Source organism: Myiozetetes cayanensis, unplaced genomic scaffold (assembly GCF_022539395.1).
Source record: "Myiozetetes cayanensis isolate MyiCay16 unplaced genomic scaffold, myiCay2020 scf6-25, whole genome shotgun sequence".
Lineage (NCBI taxonomy): Eukaryota > Metazoa > Chordata > Aves > Passeriformes > Tyrannidae > Myiozetetes > Myiozetetes cayanensis.
The window spans coordinates 33,539,719-33,559,689 of NW_026087853.1; the positions used below are offsets into that span (position 1 = coordinate 33,539,719).

A 19,971-nucleotide genomic window follows, 5' to 3' on the forward strand; every position below is an offset into this window, starting at 1 on the left:
ACAGACACTAAAATGATTCCACATTCCCTTGGCTGACAGGTTTAGAAAGGATACCTTTCCAATTCAAAATACTCAGAATATGTTTAGTTGCTGTCTGGTGGAATATGCTCACACTCAAATCAAGCAGGATTTTTTTAATACAAACTCCCATGAAATCAGATTCTCCAGAATACAAGAATACCTCAGGCAAAAACAACAGATTAAATAAGAGTTCCTCTACCTTCAAGCCATCTGCTAGTTTGCCAATGAAGCTCCAGGGAAAGAATATTTAGGGCAGGTTTCATCTCACCTAATTTTATCCATCTAAACTTTTGACTTGAAGCATAAATTCTGTATTTAGGCACTTCCTACAGTCAGCTGTAGATGGGCATTCCTTAAGAAAATATATCCCACTTCAAGATATATATCCAAAAACCTAACTCATCTACCTTGAAGTTAAGCAGAGGTTTATCTCACCTATCATTCAATGGTCAAAATAAATATAAACATATTCATACAGTAAGGAAGCTAATCATCTCACTGAAATGGAGTAATAATAAAATGTTGAGCTCAATCTCTCTACTTTTCAATCCATCAAAAGAAACAACATGTTTCTCAAGCATTTATTTTAAAATTGAATTAAATCTATTATGGGGGTATTTCCTCTCAAACCGCCTTTATGGACTACCTGGATGGCTATCTCAAACTAGGCATTTAAGATAATGGAAAAATGTGGTGCTGTCCACTAAGTCAGCATTTTGTCTTGCTCAAACATACATTTAGATTTAGCTGAGCAGATACTGAAATTTCACTTCCATAGCTTTAATCATACCAATAACCCATTTAGAGCCTTTTGAGGTTTAACAGTGTTAAGTTAAACTGAACTTAGCATTGGTAGGGGGCACAACAGGAAGTCTAGAGGATGAGTCTAAATCCATCTAAATCCATTTGGAATAAAATAAAGCAGAAAGCATGCAGAACACAGAAGCTAACTGAGTGCGTGGAACAACCTGGCTGGCAGCAGTAGTGTTAGGTCCATTAGTTGTCATTAGAACAAACTACATCACTGTGGACTTTGCCAGTCCAGTCCAATCACAGTGACTTGGCCTATAAAGATTATGCCTTGAAATGATGAAGTCAGTCAAGTTTTGGTCAGACTTAAGATCTCTGGGAACACCAAGGTGTAATATGATTTCAAGCACGGATGCTTATCCCCTAAAAACTGTAATAAAAACACCTAGCAGTTTTCAGTCAATTGAACAGTTTGTGGAAGAAAATGAAAAACACATCTTTCCATCCTGCTACCTATCTCAGTTAAACTCTTGGTATCTTTTATAGCTTTACAAATAGAGAAAATACTGCTTTCTAACGCAGATGCAGGTTCTCAAATAAGATCAAGTCACCTTGCAGTAAACCAGCTCTATCTAGTAGCTTGCAGTATGTTTAGTGATGGGGACAATCTGCTGACATTCCACAACTCTAGATAAAAAATCACATTATTTGTGTAATTTTAAATGCTACAGATATATTCAGAGGTTTAAGTGATTTTGTTTTAAAATAACCTCATATGAAATACATTGTTTGAAGGGAAAAAATGATGGGACATATAGAAACACAACAGATTATTCATAAACTATATTAACACTACACTAACCTTTTAAATTACATTTGCTTCTGTAATGCTTCTTTTTTGGAAAAAACAACCCAAACAACAGAACAAACCAAAGAAACAAACCAAACTTCTGCTAGGGCACAGAAATCCCATCCATGTGGAGTTTATAGGCAGGTAAAATAGAAGCAATATCCAACAGACAATTTTGCCGCAATACTTCAGGATGTGCCCATGTGTGCACCTCCTGCAGACATACCTGAGCTAGCTTACACGAGGACAGCAACACGAATGTGCCAGTCAGCAACAAGGCACAGTCTTGTTCAGTCACTCACAGATGTACTCCCTTTCTGGGTGGATGCTGAACCTCATTAAAACATTCTGCTGCTGCAGTTGCAACCATCTCAACTCAATTGTTTGAAACATGTTGCAGTGTGTGTGCAAACCAGAGAAATGTTTTGACAGCAACACAAAAGCATTCTAATAAGCAGATACCACTTACTTCTCAACTATCCACTTAAAACAACAAGAAAATGCTGGACTGATTTCCTAGACCTTTCTGAGACAAATATCAGATACATTCTTCCTTAATATAAAGGTCAGTTCTCTGCCCCTATTTCTTCCTAGCTATTTCATCCTGACCCAGAATACTTGAATTAATGCATCTCACCTGAGGACTTTTTTTTAATACCCCTATAAATTTAAATAATTCTTTTTGTTTGAGTTATTTAAGTTTCCTATTTCCTATGTAAAGTAGAGCAGCATTAGTTACCTACCTTTTACAGACTAAGAAAGATAGGCAGAGAGGAGCTCTGTGGTAGAGGAGGTAACAGGTGCAAGAACCTAAACAAGATGGAAATAAGATTTCCAATGAGATCAGTGGGTGTTATTTAAATCACATACTGCTGTGGGTCTCCTGACACCCACTCATGGGCTTCAAGACATGATGTTAAAGAACAGTAGGGACCAACCAACAATATCCTAAAACTGTAATAATGAGTATAACCAAGCAGACAGTAATGCACTTAAATCACTATCAAACCCAATTATGAGAACCACTGTAAACCAGTAAAAGTCAGAGTGTCAGAAGTGGTCCTGTTAGCCTTCTTTTCTCTTCCACTCCTCATTCTTTCAAAGGACAGCACTGTTTCCAGAATAATCCTCTACACACCACATGTGCTCTTCTCCCCAGTTCCAAGGTCTAGAATTATAAAATGAAAGCTGAGATCCCGAGAGTTATATAATTTCATGAGTTAGGACCTCAAGACACCATTTAAATGCAATAAATCAGAATTGACAATGGCAACACTAACACCCTGCAGGTGTCTATAAGCAACGTCTCGCGGGTAATTACATGCCAGGCAGTTGGTCAAAAACATTAGCTAAGGAGCTCAAAACCTTGCCACTCCCTTTAAAGCATTTTTAAAGGCAACCTATTTGGTCTGCATAAAGCAGGCTTTACACTCCTTGCACGCTTACTAATGATTCTGCTTCCAACAACCACCACCACTCCTTTAATACTCTTTCTGGGTTTACAGTTCTATTGCTCAGAGAGGATGGTGAAAGAACAGGTCAGGTATTTTCATTTTCATCTGGATTTTAACTCTTGGAATGCCACACAACAGCCATACATATTTTAAGGCACAACAATTGAATCATGAGTGAAACTCATGGAATAGAAGCGATTGAAATTCTGTCATTTTGACTCTTTACTACCTCTACTTTCTGCCTCAGTAAGACAGAAAACAGTATTATTATTTTCCTAGCATTCTACTTTTGGGGTACACTCACTTCTAATTGACAGTTTGTTTCTAACAAAACGGCATAGGGATTCCAGCTTTCCTAGAAGTGCTTCTGCTGTTCTGAGGAGGAACTCAGTCTTATCCCATTCCAACAGTTTGAGTACCTACCTCTCAACAGTACTTCAAAAGATGCATTCTGGAGCTTAAAAACTCTGTTACTATAAAAGGTTTGCTGATGGGGGAAACCCTAGATTTTTCCAGGTAGTTCATACGTTGCTTCCCTTCAACTCTCTACAGTAGCTAATAGCCAACAGTACAAACCATACCACACATTCCAAGATTCTTATATCCACAACTAAATCTGAATCAGCAAGTCTCTACTACACCTTGAATGGCAATAGGCACACAGTAAATAAAAATAATCTATTATTCTTCAGTTGAAAAAAAACATTTTCTGTATATTTAATAAAAGTCACATTTCCTGTATATTTAATAGAAGTCACATTTTCTGTAAAAAGAACTTAAATAAGCATCTTCAATAACATACACAACAGGAAGTCAGACAAAGAAAGGGCCCAGTTTTCCATTTGAGAATAAAGGCATTTGGAACAATGCCTATACAACCCTCCTAATTACTTCTCTTTTAATTCCACATGATTTTCCCGTAAGCATACCTGGTTTTCTGTAACCAATTTTGATTTGCATAAATTCTTCCCAGAAAAGGAACCATTATCTAACCTATCTAATGATTTCTCCATTAATGGACATACTGGCAACAACAAATAATGGAGAATCCTTGATTAGTTTCAGGAGAATTCTGACCAGCATAAACAGGCATTACATCAGGAAAAGCCTTAGTGCAAACTTCCTTTCAATGTAGGACATTCAGCGTGCTGAGGGACTAGGAGTGATCTAGATGTTCTGAGAAGACAGAAGTGTAGGCAAAATGGGTTTTTTTTTTTTTGCTTTTGCAAGGGACGAGCATATCCAAGGCTTGATATCCAAAGATATTATACTAAAGGAATGAAATACCTGGTCTTTAGATGCTAATGGCCCCTCTTCGACTGCAGGTCTAGGCTCTGTCTCTCTATCCTATACGTGGGCTGTGACGCAGTCCAAGATAAAGCCCAAACGAACAGGAGGACATAATTCCTTTTGCAGCCTCTTCCCAGCCCCACTCCAGCTACAGTTCTAGGCTCTATCTCTCTCCCTACCGTAATGCCAGCCCCAGCTCTATGCATCACCACCAAACCATACTCCCTCAAAGTCCAAACCACCATTTTCTCATGAATTTTAATTCCTTTATCAGGGAATGTTCTTCAAAAGCCAGTTTGACGTTAATAACATAGTCATTATTACTAATGCAGCTTTTGCTGATTAAGCCACAAGAACACAACGTGGCAGTTAACCCCTCAGTCACTGAAACATGACTACATAACAGCAGTTCTACTATAATGCTGCCTTTGAAATATCACTGTTGATAGAGAACTGGCTTACTAATGTGTTTTCCCTCTCAGCACAATGAGAAGTTAGAGTGAAAAAGGAAAAGGACAAATACTTTTGAAGGGAAAGATCATAGTTTAGCATCTGAAACGTATTAGAGATTTACCACAAAAGGATTGTCTAAGTTCTGTCTTTTTAGCAGTTGAATTAGCAAGAAAACAAGTTCGGAATTCATACTTACAATAGGGGACGTACTGGAGTTTGCACAGCCTTAAAATATAATCAAAAGAGATAAGCACTTGGGTTTTAAGAATCCTAGCCTACTTCTGGACAAGTTGCTTAAATTTCTGCAACCTCAATTTTTTCAGCAGTAAAATGTAAATAATAATCCTATGTTTTCAGACAGTAGGACTATGAAGCTTAATTCATTTAAATTCCATGAAAGTCTTTTGAGCTCCTTGTATGGACAGTTTTATTTAATTAAATATTCTTATTATTCCAAAGGAGCAGATGTGACAAAAAATCTTATTTATTTTATTACTTCTTTCCATTTGCACATAATTGTCCAGTCCCCTAAAAGGAGCACTTCACCATTTGTCCCTGTTCCAATAAGCACTTACAGTAGTCAGTGTGTTATATTAGAAAAGCATATTCTAGTTCAACACAAAAACATTTTCACCAGCGACAGAAAAACCCAGATGTTACGACTATCAGGATTTTAACAGCATTTTCAAATTACTTAACATTCTTTTCCTGAGTTTCATGTGGAATTTAAACTAGATTCGTTTCTCTGTTAAAATACATTCTAATCTCTTTTGCTGTCTTATTTAATGAATTAGAATAGCTTTAAAATCTTTTTTTGGACATAGAAATTAATGGAACACATTGCTTTGATTTATCCATGTACAAACAAGCCCAGAGTTGTTGCTAGTTCTCAGTCAATACTGTACTGTTCTTTATTTACATTTCATCTACTCCTAAATAAAATCACAATGAAAAGAAAAAGAAAACAAAGGGGTGATGTTGCAGCCTTAAGTAATACCGATTAGAGCAGAACTCAGATGTCCTCTTTTAGCTTCCAGGGTGAAGTAGATTCCACTGAGAGCTTCCATGTACTACTGACTAATTCAGTGATGTTTCCCTTGAGTATAAATGCTGGGACAAAAAGCCTCATAGATCTGAACGATCACAACTATCAACAGTGTTTTTCCCCAGCTTCCAGCTGCAGCGCAAATCATGGAGTCAAATGCAATTCACTGAGTATGAATCTGACCAAAAAACTGACAGAAACAGAATGGGTAAATTCTTGCCCCTGTTGTGATCCTCATCTGGTTGGAGAAAAACTTAAAGGCTCCAACTAGTCCTATAAGACTAGGACTGATAGAAAATAGTTACCCAGTAGACAGCATTGGAGAAAAGACTTGTAAGATTACTCTCCCCTGTCTACAGCCTATGTCATATACAGAACTTAACAGGAGTGGGCCACATGGTGCATGAAAGACCACAGGTTGTGAAGTATGCAACACAAGGATCAATAAGGAATTATTAAAGTGATTTAGATAGCCCACAACAAGAGTCTAAGACAAAACAAGGCACTCTCCGAACTCTCAACATCTCAGGATCTCAAAGATTTGGCTACAGTAGAAAGCCACAGCAACCAGAGTCCTGAAATTTTTTTTTATATAAAGTGCCATACAATCTTTAAAAAAGCTTAATGCAACCTGAAAGTCAGCAGCACTGAGACCAAAAAGTCTCTCTGCATTGCAAAGGTAGAGCTGCATGCTATCAAGCTATGGAAAGCAAGCCAATATTCCTTTCTGCTGAACTAATATGCTCCTTTCAGATCATTTCATACGCAATTTGAAACTAGTGTTACACTTGGAGGTGTAAGTAGCACCAATAAACACACTATTTTTCTCAGACAGAAGGTTTCAGGCTTGCTTAAAGAAAGGGTTCTTCTATCTAGTATATTCTGACATACTGGGTAAATGCTAGCTCCTGTTTCTCTCACAGAGCTTAAAGAGCAGGATGTAGCACAATGTCAAAGGTATCTGCTTGTCTCAGTGAACACAGAGCCAAGCCCCAGAAATCATCTAACATTATATACTGACTGCCAAGTACTGTTTGAAAACTGAACCTTTTAAAATATCAGTTTTCTTAGTCTAAATTGCACACAGTATCGTTGTAATAGCCTCCTTCTAGATGTGCTACACTTCCTTCTGAGGATTCAGAATTGCCACTTATAATCAACCAAAGGAACAAAATGTTTCTATTATTTATGTTGATCCTTATCACAGACAGTAAAAGGATTTTCATCATCATGTGAGCCCCTTTATTCTACCTATTCTGCCCACTGCTTAAGAGCTTCAGCTGGTACCCCAGGGCCCAGCAGTCAAAGGCAAATCCCCTATACCAAGTTTGCTTGTCCTAGCAATTCTTTAGAAAACAGTACGTGGGCAAAATGAAATATAAAGTATATAAAACCATTTCAACTACCTTGCCATGTAGTTTGTGGACATCATATCTTATTTGAGCAAATTCACGGAGTCCAAAAGATCCTCCAATGAGATACAGCTGAAAACAAAAAGAAAAATAGGTGTGTTAGGACTATCATGAAAAAGAACACTTTGCATACTGGCCCAACTGATTTACCAAGGAACCCTACTTCCAACAGAAACACCAGAAGCTGAAGAAAATAATATACTGGAAGATAAGTATAGGAGCCTTCTTCCATTCTCTGGGCCTGGATATCACAGATTTCCTTCTTGATACAAAGACAGCTACTACATGACTCACACTTTTTAGGGACTTACTCTCCTTCTACTCCTTCCTTCCCCTCTCCATGTGGTTTCCTGACATAACTGCACCAAAGGAACCTCTACCTCACTGCCATAGGATTTATTCTTGTAAATCTTCAAACTCTACAGAGAAGTAACAATGTCACATTGACTTACTCTGATGTCTGAGGCTGAGAGATCTAATTAAGCTTCTGAACAGAGCATGACTGTAGCTGAAGTTCAATCATATATTATCACACAGGCTAAGAAATCACTTCCAGCACACCTGCCCCTTTATTACTGCTTCCTTAGTTGTCCTGCTATTCCCTCCACACCTGTGAAGCTTATGAATAAAAATAATAAAGGGAGAAATGGGAGGAGCATCATATCCACATAAGAAATCACTAAATTATTCTTTCTTATGACAGAGCGCTATCACAAAACTATGTATTTTTACCATTAGAAATGGATAGACCAAACAATGATCAAGCATTGTTAAAAAAAAACCAAAACAAAACCCAAACTTGAAAATCAGCTAAGAAATCTAGCTACTCTGTAGAATTGGGCCTCTTGCTACTGCTCTAACCTGACGGTCTGTCTGCTGTTCTCTGTTCAAGGCAGACGCACAGGAGGCCAAAAGGCTACACAGCCATAGATACACTTCTAAGGAAGGTGGAAGTAAAATTATGCTGCACAGGTAGTCAAAATGCATGTTTTGTAACTGTGGCCACAAAGCCATATTCATTCAATTTAAAATAGAAATAAACAAACAAAAAGCCACCTACATTTATTCATTCTCGAAGTCGCACAGTGCATGATTTCCCATCAAGCAGGCAGAACAACTCACAACCACGTGAACACTCTCCACACACATTCAGATGCCGGTAAGTTACAGTGGTATCCAGGAATTAATGTACTCTGTTCATAGAAGAAGGTACCTTTCACCAATAGCCAGAAGTTAAAGGCTCCAGAGCCTCTTTCTGGCCCTTTCGATAAGTCTAAACAACAACAAAGAGACAAAAATTTGGCGATAGGACGACCCAGCTGCAAGGCCACAGAACTCTGATTTCAGAAAGCCAATCAGAAAATCATCATATAGTAGCAAGTTAGCTTCCAGCAATTAGAAATATAAATGACTAAAAACTGCATGGCAGTATACTTGTGTCATAACTGTTTCAAAGAATTAATGATGATCTTGCAAATACTGGATCATCAAAATACTCAACAGAAAACAAGGGAGAAAAAACGTCTTCCTCATGTGTCAGTACTTGGTAAGAAAGAATAAGTGAGGAAGCAGAAAATAAATTGTTCAAAATGGTTAAAAAGAATATGAACATTATTCAATATTTACTGAATCAAATCAGAAGATTTGTCAGCTGAAGATATGGTAACACATAATGCTGAAAGTCTTAAGGATCAGACTATAATAGAATTTTAACATGGCTGACGCCTCAGCATAAATTTTCATTAGCCCATCTTCTTTAATTCCTAACAAGTAATAATAATGGCCAGTCTTCGCGAGCGAAGATCCGGGGAAGGTCTTTACACCTTCCAGCCTGCACATTGGATTTTTTAGGTGAGACACAGTGTGCGCGGAACTGAGCCCACCCTTTAATCCTAAGGTTCATCTGCCGGGGCCAAGCGAGCTTGGACGGTGGCAGCGAGGTCCTCAGGACGTAGGTGGGTTGCCTTTAAGGGCTAACGAGCCCCACCTGCCCGGGAGTGGCCCTGACCGGGAATCGAACCCGGGTCTCCGCGGTGATAGCGCGGCGCCTTTACCACTAGACCACCAGGGGCTCCAGTCCTAAAACTTGTTAGGACATTGTAATAATGTAATAATGTAATGTCCTAACAAGTATTACATTAATTAACAGCCAATGAGCTAACAGACTTTCAGTCCTAATAAACAGAAATCAGAAATGGTATAGACAAGTTTATGGCTATTAAAAACCACAACTTATAGCCTTTTTGTATATGAGCATGTTATCAAAGAGAGCCTATGGCAGGGCAAAAGCAACTGCACTAGAAACGGTTCAGTCGTTAAACCATGCAGAAAGTAGCAATTGCTTGTGACATCAATTAAAAATTAATTTCCCCAACAATAAACTTGCATAGAGTATATACCATTATGAGATGCAATATGAAAAAGTGGCCTGTTCCTCATAACCCAACTATTATTTAACATAAGGAAAAGGTGCCCCATGGCTTACAAAGACATGCTGCAAGCTAAAAAAGAAATATTATATTCTTCAGCTTTGATCATTTAAAACTATGTAATGGACACTGCAACTAAGGGAAGTCAAGTAGAAGGTTTTTGCATGAAGTAAGTCACGTACTGCTCCTTTTGCCTCATCACAGCCCATCACTTGTTTGACAGCAACCATCCATTACACAGTGCATCTTACATTTGCAGCTATACACAATAAAGAAGTTGATACATACACACACCTCTCAATTCCTGTAGACAGGTTTTGACCTGACACTGCAGTTTTACTCACACCACCTTTATACTACTAAGGGGAAAAAACCCACTTGGTTTCTGATGTCCTTTGCTCTTCATACAGCACAAGCAGTGTAACTAGCCTGGCAAGTTGGCACATTTCACGTGTCAGGCAGTACCAGTATAGTCGCTCTTACGTTTCCAATACTGCAATGGTTGATGAATCTTACAATGAAACATTAGTTAAGCTGAGACAAAGCACATTGATGCTGTTAGAAAGTACAAATGATGCTGAAATATTACACACTGTAATGCTGGAAGGTTATTAAGATTTAAATAATTTTCCAAACCACAGAATTCATACAAAAAATATAAATGTTTGCAAGTTTACTTGACCAATGCTCTAAAGAACCAAACATGGTGTCTGACTTCATTGCAAAACCAGACCAGAATCAGTCATATTCAGCACTTAATCAACCAACAGCATGTCAATATAGTCAGCTGACAGCCCTGAATCACAGCATGAATCACATTCATCTACACAAGCCAGAGCAGCAGTGGACAGCTATTCAATTACATTTGTGAAAACTGTATTCAAAAGCCAAGAAAAGAAGGTATAAATTAATTTATGCAATTGTAATGCCATTAAAGGTAGCAAAGGACTCAGTGATTGACAATGCATTGAGTAGAAATACTAGTCTTGGTTTTAACTGTTTCCTTTCTCTTTTGTTGTATTATGAAGGAAGATGTCCTCACTACTTTTATTTCAGTTAACTGTATTTACCGACAAATAATAATAATACTGCAAGTGTATCCAGTCAAAATAATCAGAACTGGGACAAGACTCAAGTTAAAATTTCCAACAACATTATCAGCTTGTTGGCTTTGAATATTCTATGTGTCTTACATATTTTTCAAGTTTTCCAACCTGTGAAACAGAGACAATCTGTACATTCCTTGCAAAACACTCTTCAGGTAAAAAGCACAACATTGGGCAAATTTGTTCAATGTAAGCCAAGGGCAAAGTCCAGCATGTTCCATCCAGTTCTATCAGTCCAGGCATAAAGAGACATGAGAAGCTATTCAGGGCACCATATAAATAAAACAGTTAGGTTGGCAACATTCTAGTTAAGTCAGGCTCAAGTTCACTCTCCAGTTAACTGAAACAGAAAAATGCCATATAACGAAAATTAATATATATTTTTCTTCATTGCAATTTTAGAATCATACAGATACTTCATGTACATCATCAAATATTAAGGCACTGGCAGCTGAAGGATATTCAAGCTGGAAAGTTCATATATACCTGCATTCTTCTATTGTGAAGGAACTATTCCTTTTATTTGCTTCACAATGCAGAGAAAAAACCATAATTTTATAGTGAACATCATCTGTCTGGTTACTTGAATGTTTTCAGCAGATTGATGAAATGATGATAACTTCTCACTTTTTCCTTTATACCTGAAGTTGAATTTAGGAAGGCAAAAATCATAAACCATACTAGTTAGCCAGCACTTAACACCAAAGCAAACAGCTTAACTGCACTGCTAGCACTACCCCCCAGTAAAGATCCCACATTGGATTAATCCTTTATGTTTCAGTGAGTACACAAAAAAAATCCCACAATGTTGTAATGCAATTATGCATGCATGGAAGACCTGTATGTTCCAAAACAAAATGAAAGATAAGATGTGACATAAGAGCACCATCTGTCACATACACTCAGCAACCTCAATAAACATTTTATGTAAAAAAATGACATAAAATTATCTTTAATAACATTCTTTTAAAAATTCTATTTGTTCACTTCTCCATTGGGAAGTATGTTATGCAATCAGTTATGGATGGCATCAGACTGATCCCTTGAACCACATCTTAGAATGGGAAATACTTGTATTTGTCACCAACTACAATAGATGGTCAGTGAGGGCTCATAACAGCAGAACTTAAGACTTACAACAGATCCCTACTTTTTTAGTTTCCTGCATAATCTAAAGCGGCCAACTTCACTTCACTGGGTTAACTAAACAACAAGAATTTATTTCTTTGACAGCACCAGCAATTTGCCACGTTACAGGCATCCCTGTTGTTAGAGAAAGCCATTCCTACTACAATACCAATTGTGAAGGCCAGATTATTACAAAGTCATAAATCCCTAAATTAACCAAATCACAATGTTTAGTGCTGGCAACACAGATCATGAAGTAGTAGAAAATGTTATGATACATATCACTGGAGAAGGAACACCGTAATTTTCTACCCTCTTCTTCAAGACTGCTGCTGCAAAACTCTCCAGCTATTCATCAGGAGCTTCAGAACTAGAGCAGTCATAAATTATTTTCTTTGCAGTGATCACAGCAAAGAGTTTTGGGGTTTCCTTTTTAAAGAACTGTCATATGTGCAGTGCAAGACTGGTGAAAGATGGCAATTTGGCAGTCCAGAAGACTGAAGTCTCTTTTCTGTTCCCTAAATAAAGTAAAAGGGCAACTTGCCAGTTCCAGAAAAGACCCAGGCAAGTCCTCTAAACCTGAAGCGCCCCCCTCTGCCAGCTCTAACTCTCTAGAGTTTATTTCCCACAGCCATTCCTACACTTGGCTCTGACGCTGAAACTGCAAAGAGAGAAAAACAGTGCAAATTCTCAGAAACTTACTAAATCCTCTCCCAGCCTCGACAGAAGTAGAAGTGCGTCTATCTTTACTTCTTGTCTGCAAAAAACTGAATTAATTTTTAGTTCACATCGGAGGCCTCCTTTGGGGAAAAAAAGAAACCAAAACCAAGCATCCATTTGTAGTTATTTCATTCAAAAGCACATCAAGTAAGGAAATGCTCTGACTTAATGCATGTACTAGGATTGACAAACTGTAGAAAGGCAGAACTGCATTACATTCAAAAAAGAATGAAATATGCCAGTAGATGGATACCCATGCTGGCAACCCGGGACAGCAGCTGGTATAAACTGCAGCCAATTGTAACTGACTGATAAAGCAGAAAAGTGTAGTTTTCACAGCATGCAGAACATGTGCAGAATATTAAACTTGGCCCAAGGTATCAGGTTAATTGGCTCTGTGTAAGATCATGTTCAAAGCAATGATTTTAAAGATTGCAAATATGAGTGGCTATAGGCCAGAGTACAAAACCAAAAAAACTGCCCATAACCTTTCAGTGTTACTATTCAATGTCTCAGGAGAAAACAAAACCTTTGTTTATTAGAATGTCTGATTCATAACAGGTTTTAAAACACAGAAAATGCATGTAATAGAAACCAATTTAAGAACAATGCAAAAGAGATAGAAACCTGTATGTTCCTCAACCTGAGCATGAACAAAAAAGGGCTTTTTCAGCCCCAGCATTATTGTTTGAGTTACACAGATTTCTTGGGCTGGTCAGACAAGGGAATTTCACTCTGCAGCTGTTTGAAACCAAGTCTGCCCTGGTGGTCAAGCTGCAGTTTCTAAACACCACCTTCATTTTCTCCATAAGCTTCTAAAGGCCAAAATTTCAATTCCCTATTAAAATCATCATTCCCACTACTCACAGGTTCAAATCTAGCCAAAGTAATGAAGTACAGTGAGAAACTGTTTACATCTAGTGGCAAGCTGGTGCTCCTGTGATGTATTAGGCCCAGCTCAAAACAGCAGTGAACTGAAATCCACACTAAAGAACATAAAAAATCACAACTAGTAATATTTCCCTGTTGACAATCCTGGACATGGAATGAAGATTAACTTTTACTCTATAGAACATTTAATCTTACATTTTTACCATCAACAGCCTTGAAAATGTTGGAGACTTAGAGCAGGACTAAACACACACAGTTTAAATAGGCAAGTCTGTACTTCTGTTTCTGTTCTGAGGTTCAGAAGAGAACCTCAGTTCCCCCAAGTGGCAGATCTAACAGTGTCCATTCTAACAGCATTAAACAACGCAAATACACACTCTGTTTTAAAATGAAACAGAGGGGAAATCTCAAGTACTAAAGAGTGCCTATTTGTTTGTCACGTATATCTAGAAAACAGTTCTCTAAGATTAAAAATGAAAAAGTTTAAGCTGTTGATTCAAAAGGTGAACCCAGAAGTTTTAAGAGCTGGCAGTCAACTGAAAGATGGAAGTCAACTCATTCAAGACTGCACAAACTGCAGTCCACAGAAGCCCATTCAGCTTGAACACTGGCTTCCACACCAGCACAAACAGTTCCAGGGGGTGGTTTTGTCTCAAACAGCTCCACACTGTGGATTCAAACACACACAGATGAACAGGAGACGCAAAGCAGAAGCACAGTAGAAGTTGAAGGCATACCTCATCATAAGGCTTAGAGACCCAATATTTACAATATGAGTCACTGAAGCATAGAGGCAACATTTTGTTATTCACTGATTGGGGGCAACCGCTTTAAAATTCTAAAACCAGTTTTGTATTTATTGCTTTTCTAGGCTGCAAATGTAATACTTGAAACTTTTACAGGCAATCACAATTTATCTACAGATATTAGAAATCAGAATTATCTTCTCATGGGTAAATGTTAACTTCTATTCATCTCTCAGAAGTGCATTAACATTTAAATCAACTGTTCTGTGTATGTTAAATTTTATTGTAAAGTTATGTGAAGTAATAGATATCAATAAAAGTCCTGCAATTCAGTATTATGAATTGTTCAAGGCAATAATATTTTGAAAGATGTTAACAATAACACTGACATATCTAAAAGTGAAAAATGCTGATTGCAGTAATCCTTCTTCAAACAATATCAGAAGATAATGTAGTAATAGTTGCTACTCATAGACACCAATAGCAGCAATAGATCTCAAACATGATTACTTCCATATTCTCAGCGTTCATATCATCTTTCTATGGGGACATCCTCCAGAATCTGTGGGGGAAAAGCAGCCCATTAACCCTGTAAAACTTTCACATTCAACGATTCACAGCACAGCATAGTATCATTTCAGAATATTTGCAAAACATTTCTGGGCATCAGTCCTTGCTCCCAGATGACCCTGACTTCACCAGTGAACAAAACTAATCCATAGTCATGTAATTTCATGTTCTGCTATCTGCAAGAGGTGTTTGTTTTGTCAAAACAACTGGCTCATTAACAAGAGCCTGAGGTGCCACTGACCTTCTCTACTGGTGTTTGGAAGCACTGACCATACTGCTGCAGAATTGTTAGGGACTCGTTCAAGTCTGACCTTTTTTCTTGTCCTGTGTGACAAGCATTCTTGGTGTCTCTTGACAAAGTGTTTATCAAAGTAAACTTGCACTATTCAAGGCAGCAATGTTGATAGCATTGTAGTCTGTATTCATCAACATTGATGGAAGTAGATTTTAGAAACATATTTATTCATAGAAAAAATCTTTCAGTGTTCCAAGCCTCCCCATCTTCTCCTTTGGCAACACCAGGCACACCACGTAAAACACCAAAGACAAGATCCAGAAGGAGAAGCAAAGTACTTGTAAAAGTAGTTATTACAGGATGGGGGAGTGGGGGTGGAACTGAAACAGAAATATGAAGTCAGAACATACAGCTCTAAATACAGAGAATGTTGAAACATAGTGCAAATCTGAAAATGTGCCTTACTACATACATAATGCAATATACTTATTTTAGGTGTGCAATAAAAATCACCAAATGAACTTAAAGAACTTGAAAAATCCTTGCCTAGAATCAGAGGCAGAATCACAAAGGCAAGTTTTGGAAAGTGGCGTGATCATGCAAAATAATGGTTTTTTTAATATGTGTTTTACACTTGTTACTGCTTTGCAATTTTGAAATTTAAACCTGTTTTCACAATAATACAGAGCAACCATTTATACTTGTCAGAAAAAATAACTTTTAACAACCTTCAAATGTCCTAACTGCACTGGAGAAGTAACCTTACATGTTTGGTGTCTCACGAGAAAGGTCTGACACCCGATCTAATAGCTGCAAGACCAAAGAGCCATGCTCTCCCAGGATCCTACAGAAGCATCACTGCAGCAACATGACATTGATAGACACATCCTTTTTGGTCAGGTAGAGCTGGTTGTGGAATCTAAAGCAGCAGAGACTGATCATCTTCTTCTGTAATACAACCATGCTGAAGACTTGTAAATTAAGCTTCATATGACAAGGAAAGAGTTCCCATTATCATGATAGAAAACAGATGAAAATATAGCTGTCAAAGAGTCTTAAGTTACCACAGAGGTGGAACAGTCCTCCATCATCATAACAGCAAATTTTAGACACACCTGATAAGGTCACTAGAGTTCCTCTCAACATCTACAGAAATGTTACCACCTTCGGAAATGCTTTGGGACTACTCACTCAGTAGCATTTAAGCTGTTAAGATATTCCATACCAGGTTACATCACTCTCTCCTGCGTGTTTACTGTTTTATGCCATGCAGAGATATTTTATCTGCAAAGTTGACAGAATTAAAGGAAAATTCACAAATCGAGGTTTCCAGAAGGCTGAAGTCCTACCTCCTAGAGTCTTGCTGGTGCTCACAAAGAAACACTCTTAGCTACTGAGAAAGTATGACTGAAAACTGTGATTTACACATCTTACTCTGAAAGTTGCTGTCAGTATGAGGTTTAAAGATCAGCCAAGAAAATTCCTTCTCCACTGAAATACCATAACAGCCCTGAGCCCAAAACACCACAGAAAAAAACATCAAGATAATTTACACTAAAAAGTAAGACTATTTTAAACATATATCTTGGGGGGTTGTATATTGAGACACTCATCTACCATTGAATGAGGATCTCTTTAACCTTGAAGCCTTCAGAAAAACTGGTACAGGGATTCTTCATTCAAAAATGCAGTGTAAAGAGGCAAGATATGACAGCCATTTGATTATTTTTTCCATCAAAAAAGCAAATATGGTACTTATGAAAAGTCCAGCAGTATTGAAGAATAGTACTGTTCCTGTGTAGTGAAAAAGAAATTACATACAGAATGCAAGAATCTAACAGAAACCTTTGGTTTCAGTATTATTAACAAATTCAGCAGGACTTAAAGGGCTGCAAAGGCATGCTCCTGATTCTGTGCCTAGATTCACTGTCTTTTTTGCTGTAATTGATCTTTTAGCACAATTCTGTTCAGCTTCAGAAATGCCTTCAGAGTTCACGAGACAGCTGGAGAACTGACACGAATTGCATGAATTTTCCTTTTTCTTATTCCGTGGGAAGCCTTTGGGCAGCAATATAGAAACATTCTGAAGTATTCACATGGGAGAATAATTTTAAGGCAGGGAGACATGAAACCCTAGAAAGAAATATAATAGGATATTTTTCTATGTAATACTGTGTCTGGAGGAAGGAGCTCTGGTAACAGGAATGGAATGAAATTAGGCAGTAAAAGTCAGAGAAATCAGTCTTAAAAATTTCTGCTATGACCTATGGCAAATCATGCAAAAACACTAGGATGGCCAAAAGGACAAACACAGGCCTATCTCGGCCTGGAAAGCTGAAGTCCTGGCTCCAGCACTGAAGCAGAACTGCAGCCAGATGGTTGTTCAACCTCTTCTTAAGAACCCAATGCATGTATCACAAGTGCTCTTTCTTAACAAAGAGTACTATTTCCCTAACATTTGGTAATTTCCCAAATTATGAAAACCAATCACCACTGCCAATATGTAAGAACTGCTCAAACTTTTCTAAAATAAATTAAGTCAATTCCTTCAAGCATTCCTTAAAGGTGGAATGTCTGCTTTACCTTTTAGCTTGCTCTCCTCTAGTCTTTAAAGTTCATCTTCAACATCTCCAGCCTTTTAGGTTTACATCAATGCAGCAGGATATCTAAACAGCTGTAATACTGTGCTTGGTCACTTTAACGTAGGTGTTATAGGAAGAAGTTGTCTGCAATAACAGGGAGTGGAGTTGCGGATGCCCATGATTCACACTTGTGGTATTACCACACTACTTTGTTGTTCTGTTTGGCTTAACCGTTTCCATTTCTTACAAATGCCTTCATCAGTATTTTCAGAAAAGATACTTTAGTGTATTCAACTGCATTAGTAATTTCCACTGAAAATCCTTACTCTAGAACCTGTGTAAAATCCCTTGAAAATAATAGGTCTTAAACTTTTATAACTCTAACAAGTGTTACTGTCCTTCTCTGGACCACTCCATTTTTCTAAGGCATGCTGCTGAATATTTGAGAAAGATAACATAAATTTCTCTAGCAGTATTATAAGAGTTTTGGAGTTATCCTTTGCCTTATTCTTTATCCCCCTTAAAATGTCTTTAATTTTTGCAAATCAATTGTATATTTGGAAAATGAGACATGACTTGCATAAACAGAAACCATGCTCGCCTTGGTGATGCTTTTGTCTTCCTTCTTGAATTTTTATCTATAAGCAATGTGAACAGCTTCATTTTTCCTTTAATGAACACAGATACTTGGGAGCGGAAAGGCCAACCTATCATGCACTAATTACAGAGGTAATGTGTATGAGAGAGTCTTATGATTTTGTTTTATTTCTTTGACAATACTGATTTTTTTCTAAGTTCGACTGCTCTCTACAAAGTTGTGCCTCACTTACCCCTTCGAGCACAACTGTAACTATAACCCATCAACTCATTTCACTCCAGTTCTTTCCATTTATTTAGATGTACAAATTATCAGACAAACAGTGCCGCTGCAGTTCAAAATCCATTGAAAAGCTAAAGCAAGTAAGAAAAAAAAAAATGTAAATGGTGTTGTAAATAAAGAAACCATAAATTAAAATAAATAAATAAATAACAAAAACAAACCAACACCAAGATGCATTCTCCTCATCTTCCAGTTGGGAATACCTTTAGGGGTATATTTTAAAACCCTGTCCCTGAGCTCCGGGCAGAGCGGACCCACGGCTCATCCCCTCTCCGGGCACAAGGTGGGGGACAGCAGCAGCGCCCACCAGCCACACGCGTGCCCCTCCTCCTTCCCGCAGAACTCCTCCTGCCGCCGTCCCCCCACGACCAGCAGCGCGCTCCCTGCGCTGTGCCGGCCCGCGCTGCCCGCCCCGCGGCGCTCACCAGCAGGGGCACCCCGAAGGTCATGGTGCGGCCCCTCCACAGCCTCCGCAGCCGCTCCATGCCCCGCTCCCGCCCCGCGGCCCCGGCACCGCCCTGCCGCCTCCGGCCCGGCCCCGCCGCCTCCGGCCTGGCCCCGCCGCTTCCGGCGCGGCGCGGATCCGCCGGCACAGCGGCCGCTCCGCCGCGGCCACCAACGCTGGTTCCGCTGCGCAGCCTGAGCCGTGGGAGCCGTGATCACACTGTCTGTGTTATCCCTTATCCCAGTCAAAATGAACAAAAAAACCCCTTTATAGGGGTTATGTTTCAGAGTAAAGTTGGCTACAACGGCATCAACAGACAGCCTTACTCTGAGATTTAGAGTCTATAGTTACTCATACCTGATAGGAATTAAATGTGCCGTGCCATCCGCCACGGCATCTAACACCTCTCAGCTACAGCCCCATTCACAATGGTGGAGCGCTGACCTGTTAGAGACAAGAGCAAATATTCTCCAGGCACAGGCTGCAATGTTTTCCTATATTACCATAGCCTGAGGTTTTGCCATGTTCTGGTAGCCTGTGGCAATGGCAGAATGGAGACAGAAGAATGACAGCTCCTCTTTTGCGTACTTCCCGAGTCACACTGCACAGGCTTTTCACAATCCAAGTCATTGCTTGATGGCAAGCAGAGCCGGGACAGAGTGGAACAGGGCACCTGCTGCCTCAACTCAAAGAGTAATTTAAAAACATTTGAAAATTAAACACTGATGATCACTTCCTTTGGTCTTGCCCATTAATCACATCAAGGAACTGGCAGCGATACTTTTCTGAACATGATAATAAGCCAGCACATATACAGGAACTAAAATGAGAAGAAAATCAAACACATATAATAAGAAGATGAGCTAATATTATTGCAATCCTGTGTCCACTAACTTGTTCTGAGAGCCTTACCAGCCTAGAGACAAATAAACAGAACTGAAGAATAAAAAAAATAATATAGCAG

The 19,971-nt window shown here is 38.6% G+C and overlaps 1 protein-coding gene across 2 annotated transcripts in view; it reads right to left on the minus strand.

The window, feature by feature from the left end:
- The window catches only part of LOC126651272 (cytochrome c oxidase assembly protein COX16 homolog, mitochondrial), a 46,918-nt gene extending 27,837 nt beyond the window's left edge, over positions 1-19,081 (minus strand). Inside the window, exons 1-2 of one of the 2 annotated variants that reach the window (XM_050336994.1) lie at positions 18,988-19,081; positions 7,270-7,347 (exon numbers count right to left, since the gene is read on the minus strand). In XM_050336994.1, coding sequence (XP_050192951.1) covers positions 7,270-7,347; positions 18,988-19,047 — 138 coding nt within the window. In that variant the 5' untranslated portion in view covers positions 19,048-19,081. Of the gene's footprint in view, positions 1-7,269; positions 7,348-11,296; positions 11,320-18,987 lie in introns of those variants that run through there. The other variant, XM_050336995.1, reaches the window with a different exon arrangement.
- Positions 19,082-19,971: the final 890 nt, after the last annotated feature.